At 32.9% G+C, this 6,000-nt stretch overlaps 1 protein-coding gene across 1 annotated transcript; it reads left to right on the forward strand.

The window, feature by feature from the left end:
- The first annotated feature begins 946 nt into the window (after positions 1–946).
- LOC106111325 (endothelial zinc finger protein induced by tumor necrosis factor alpha-like) lies at positions 947–6,000 on the forward strand. The gene is made up of 7 exons (XM_013293352.1): positions 947–1,068; positions 1,813–1,961; positions 2,966–3,090; positions 3,585–3,702; positions 4,656–4,771; positions 5,328–5,462; positions 5,927–6,000. The coding sequence occupies exons 1-7, from the start codon at positions 1,023–1,025 to the stop codon at positions 5,970–5,972; spliced, it is 735 nt and encodes a 244-aa protein (XP_013148806.1). The 5' UTR covers positions 947–1,022; the 3' UTR covers positions 5,973–6,000.

Below are 6,000 nucleotides of genomic sequence, written 5' to 3' on the forward strand. Positions count from 1 at the left end.
GAAACTGACAGTGACAGTTGCTTCTTACTCTATGTTAAAATTATTTACAAACAAACAATAGTTTGATGAGAAATATTCTAATTTTTAAAAAGATAAATGGATTCTATTTTAAATAAAGGAAGTAATTGTACAATATGCCTAATAGAATGTTTAGATGTCAATACATCGGACAATAATAATATTATTGTTAAAATCACAGAATGTTTCGGAAAAGACGTAAGTTCCCGAACTATTCATGCATTTACCTTAATGTAGCTTTTTTTTTAAATAATCTGGTTTTCAGATTTTAATAGCAATTCAGCCAAGAATATGCAAGTTATGTGTAACGAAAATTGAAGATACTTACACATTTCGTAATCTAATAATTCGCAATCAAAAAATTCTCTTAAACAGATTAAAAAGAGATAGTAACTTAGATCAAGACGTAAAATGTTTTAAAGAGACTGTTATCGAAAACAAACAGACAACTACTCATATTAAAATTGAACAAAAAGAAACTGAAGTTACTAATGTTAAATCCGAATTTAGTGAAATTGAAGACAATTCAGATTTGGAAGATAATCTCTCCTTATCTTTGATTAAGAAATGTAATGAAAATAATAAAAACGACAAGGTAAGGTAACATATAAAAAAATCTTCAATCACTGTTTATCTACATTGAAGCTTCATATACTCAAAATATTAAGATAAAACACATAATGTTTCGGAAAGAATGTTTATTATGTTGTTCTAAGCTTGAGCAAAATTAAATCAAATTCAATCAAACTTTTCCATTCTATTTTCAGAAACAAGAAACAAAACCAACAGAAACATTAGAAAATAATCCAAATCGATGTTTAACTTGTTTTAAAACATTTCAAACACAAACAGATTTAGTAAAACATTATAATATAGAACATAAAAAACAAGAAATAGATAAAAAAGATGTTGTTTATGAAATTGTTACTATAGACAATAATATTAAATATAAATGCAAGAAATGTGACAAGATATTTGAAAGCAAAGTTAAAATAAATAGACATATGATATGTCATATACAAGAAAGACCTTTTGTATGTAAATTATGTGGTATGTATGACTTGACTAGCTTTTGACAGACTTTGTCTGCATGTATTAAAAAAAAAACATACAGACGAATTGAGTACCTCCTTTAAAAAAACAACAGTAGTCTGTGTGTTCTTCCAGACTATCCTCTATGTCTATGATATTCAGCGAAATCCGTTCAGCTGTTTAAGCTACAAACTCTAACAAACATCCATCTACATTTCTATATAATACTAATATTATAAATGGAAAAGTTTAGATGGATGTTTGTTAGAGTTTGTAACCCAAACTGTTGAACGGATATTAATGAAATTTAGCATTGTGGAGGATAGTCTATAAGAACACATAGACCTTTCGTTTTATTCATTTCATGCAGATGGATTTGAGGTCGAAAGCTGGATTATATTAGTAAGGCTTATTTAATGTTTTTACATTGAAGATAATTATCATAATGCTTAAGTAATGCTTAATCGGCAGACCATCAGGTACCATCCTGACCATCTCGATGGCTGGCATTCCACAATCGTGCGGTTTTCGCGGAACTTTCTGCCCCGCACAGCCGCGTTGTGGAACGGTCTGTCCTCGGCGATATTTCCAAACCAATACGACTTAGGGTCCTTCAAGAAGCGAGCCTATCATTTCCTCTGGTGTCTATTTGTAGTTCCTCTGGTGTTGCGGATGTCCATGGGCGTCGCTATCCACTTCGGTGTTCTCGCAGCTCCTTTGCCCCCTTTTATTATATAAAAAAAAGTTTTTTCTTATTTTCAGGTAGAACATACAGAATAGCATCGGAAATAGTGAGGCATGGGAGAGTACATGATGGTGTGAAAGTCCCTTGCAAGTTCCGATGTGGTTTTAGTACTGCATATAAAGGTGCTTTAAAACAACACGAAAGACGACACAATAAAGAATATATGGTAAGAAAGCATCTTAAACTTACAAAACTAATCTTACTAATATTATAAATACGAAAGTTTAGATGGATGTTTGTTTGTAGCCTAAACAGCCGAACGGATTTCAATGAAATTTGGTACAGATGGAGAGCATAGTCTGGAAGAACACACAGGCTACTCACTTTTGTTTTTTCATTCCACGCGGACGGAGTCGCGAGCGAAAGCTAGTCTATAATAATATTATAAAGAGGAAAGATTTGTATTTTTGTATGTATTGAAATAACTCAAAAACTACTGTGGCCATTTTACAATTACTTTCACTGTTAGAAAGGTAATTTATCAGTAACATGGGTTATACTTTTCATTTTTTTTAATTCCACGCGGATGGAGTCGGGAGCAACAGCTAGTTACTAATGATATAATTCCAAAAATTTTTATGTAGAGGTCGTAGCCTAAACTTCTGAACTGATCTTGATGAAGTCATAGATGTTTTTGTTTTTTATTCCATGCAGACTAAGTCGGGGGTGAAAGCTAGTTAGCTTCACATTTGTATGTAATATGGCAGAATGGTTTTATTACTAGTTGTTCCCCTGCGACTTCATTCGCATAAAATTATGAAAATTTTATTCTATTGTTCACATTTGTCAAATTATCAGTGACATGACATAATGACAATCCATGGCAACCTTGCTTCCTTGATGTTGGCAGCAACTTATGGTCTCTTTCCCACATTAGGGTTTTTAACCAAAATATACCATCTAAGTTTAATGGCGTGAAAATATAGCCTAAAGCGTGACGTAAGTGTAGGGCTTTTTATTAAAAAAAAGAATTATTCAAAAATATGCTGTGATTGCTGACATCTTAGGCAACAAGGAAGTGTGTGTTTACGCTTTATTATAATAGTATAGATGACCATGATTTGCTTAAAAAATTGCCCTAAAAACTTGAATGTTTTTGTTTTTTGTGGTCGCTTCGCTGTTTTGGCGAATTCCAGAACTGTACGTGTATTAAACATGTGTTCTTTTCAGTATACATGTGATAAATGCGGTAAAGGTTTTGAAGTACTGACTTGGTATGAACAGCATCAAAATATACATACAGGGGAAAAACCTTACAAATGTAATATTTGTGGTGTCGCTTTTCATATGGATAGGTATGAAATAAAAAGACATACAGTTAAGGAATATAACTAGCTTTCGTCCGCGACTTCGTCTGCGTGGAAACAAAAACCAAAATAAGTAGCCTATGTGTGCTTTCAGACTATACTCTATATCTGTACTAAATTTCATTGAAATCGGTTTAGCAGTTTAGGTTACTATCTCTAACAAACATCCATCCATCTTAACTTTCGCATTTATAATATTAGTAAGAAGTAGGACTTAACCAAGAATATGAAAATCCAGGCATATTCATTTTTACATCATACTTCATACTAATATTATAAATGTGAAAGTTTAGATGGATGTTTGTTACATTTGGTAGCCTAAACGGCTGAACGGATTTCAATGAAATTTGGTATAGATGTAGAGGATAGTCTGGAAGAACACATAGGGTACTCATTTTTGTGTTATTTAATTCTACGCAGACGGAGTCGCGGGCGAAAGCTATTATGTATATTTTTTATTTATATGTACATTTTATTTTCAGATACTTAAAAGTACATATACATTCAGTTCACCCACAATCCTCAGTTACGGAGAAATTTCTCTGTGTTCATTGTTCCAAACCATGCAGTTCTAAAAAAGCCCTTACTTTACATTTAAAGGTAAAAAAAAAACTAATTTACAAATAACACTCTCACTGCTGACTTTCAATTTAGTTTAATTTTGCCCGAGATATCTATACTAATATTATTAATTAACTTTCGCCCGCGACTCCGTCCGCGTGGTAATAAAAATAAACATAGTACCCTATCTGTTCTTCCAGACTATCCTCTACGTCTATGCCAAATTTCATTGAAATCCGTTCAGCTGTTAAGCTACAAACTCTAACAAACATCCATCCATCTAAACTTTCGCATTTATAATATTAGTATGATACTACCTTTTATCCCGGGAATAGTTACGGTTCCCGTGGGATTCATTAATTTAGTTTTTTAATGTTTACTCGAACATTCTGCAACGGTTCAACATATCTTATTGAAATTTGGCACAGATATAAAACAAAGTCTGGAGTACACATGACATAAGCTTCATCGCAGAGAAATGTCCAGTTCCCGAGGGATACGTAGCTTTTTGTAATTTATATAGTTCGTATGTTTTCTAATACCACGCGGACGAAGTCGCGGGCAACAGCTCGTTTATAATATTAGTATGATATGATAGGAAAGATTTGTATTTTTGTATGTTAAATATATACAAAAGCATAAATCTTCCCTATTTATAATAGTATAGATAAGTTATCTTTGATTTCAATTTGTTTAGTAATTCTGTAGTTATGACGTAATATCCATACATCCATCCAAACTTAACATACATTTTTGTTTTCAACCAGCAGTGAAAGTGTTAATTTTATTTTCAACGCTTTATTTTTAATAATTCACCAAAATCTACATTTTCTTTATTTTACTTTCAAATTAACACAAATCAGTGTTTCTTGAATAAAAAAAATTATGTTAAATTTTAAAATTGTGACTTACGTTAGTTTACATAGAAGCTATTTATTTCTGCTTATTTCCCCATTGTTAAATTTTACATTCAATGTATTTTGTACCATAAGGAGCATGGAATAACGTCGAAATTCCTTTGCGATATTTGCGGGAAAGTATTCTCAGAGCACCGCCTCCTAAAAATACATGAGAGAATGCATCTTGGTGTTAGACCTTATGGTTGCAGGTAAGTTTATATTTCTCTTGTCCCCTTTACTTATTGACCCAGGGGTGGCGAACATTTATATATGTACTAGCTCGCGACCCCTTCCCCGTGAAATTAAAAACAAACCTAAGTACCCTATGTGTTCTTCCAGACTATCCTCTACATCTGTACCAAATTTCATCGAAATCCGTTCAGCAGTTTAGGCTACAAACTCTAACAAACATCCATCCATCTAAACTTTCACATTTATAATATTACTAGCTGTCGCCCGCGACTCCGTTCGCGTGGAATTCGAAAAAAAAAACAAAAGTGAGTAGCCTATATGTTCTTCCAGACGATCCTCTACATATATGCCAAATTTCAACGAAATCGGTTCAGCCGTTTAGGCTACAAACTCTAACAAACATTCACCCATCCATCCATCCATCTAAACATTCGCATTCATAATATTAGAATCATAATAAGTATGATAGACTTTTGAATAGTCAAATCTAGTTCATTAGTAACAATTCAACATTTCAGTACATTTTGACTGCGTTACTAAATTTAATTACCACTTATAATATTTTGTTTTCAGTATTTGCAACAAATCGTTTGTAAAACGGTCCAATTTAACTGTACACGAGCAAACACATGGCGAACGAAGACACGCGTGCGGGCGTTGTGGTCGCCGGTACTCTCAGAGAGGGACGCTGCTTAGACACGTGCATAGGTATGTATACTAGATGGCGCTGAACATAAATGTAACAGTTCACAGACAATAGATAGCGTTGACACTGATTGTATGACTTCATAGACAATAGATGGCACTGACACTGAATATATCAGTTCACAGACAATAGATGGCGCTATACTTAATGTAACAGAATTTGCGAATTGTGGCGATTTCAATAATTGTAATACAGTTCACAGATAACAGATGGCGCTTAACTAAATGTAAAATCGTACAGGCAATGTCAAGTTGTAATACAGTTCACAGATAATAGATGGCGCTGACACTAATTGTAAAACAGTTTTCGAAATTTGGCGATGTCAAAATGAAATACAGTTTACATACAATAGATGGCGCTGTCACTAAAACACTAAATTAATGACGCTGTAATCAAATTTGTAATTAATTAGGAAGTTTTAATGATTTTATACGTTCTTATTGATTTAAACTAATATTTATTTCAGATTTCATAAAGGAACCAATCTGGATGTTGCAAGAAATGAACCTTAACGCTTTACAACAGAGATTTTAAGAGATC

Source organism: Papilio polytes, unplaced genomic scaffold (assembly GCF_000836215.1).
Source record: "Papilio polytes unplaced genomic scaffold, Ppol_1.0 DF824169.1, whole genome shotgun sequence".
Classification (NCBI taxonomy): Eukaryota; Metazoa; Arthropoda; class Insecta; order Lepidoptera; family Papilionidae; genus Papilio; species Papilio polytes.

What these genes read in the sequence shown, in the direction of transcription:
- LOC106111325 (XM_013293352.1), top strand. Translation starts at nt 1,023, where the DNA reads ATGATATGTCATATACAAGAAAGACCTTTTGTATGTAAATTATGTG. An exon ending in GACACAATAAAGAATATATG is followed by an intron (nt 1,962 to 2,965) that starts GTAAGAAAGCAT and finishes TGTTCTTTTCAG; the next exon opens with TATACATGTGATAAATGCGG. An exon ending in GTCGCTTTTCATATGGATAG is followed by an intron (nt 3,091 to 3,584) that starts GTATGAAATAAA and finishes TTTTATTTTCAG; the next exon opens with ATACTTAAAAGTACATATAC.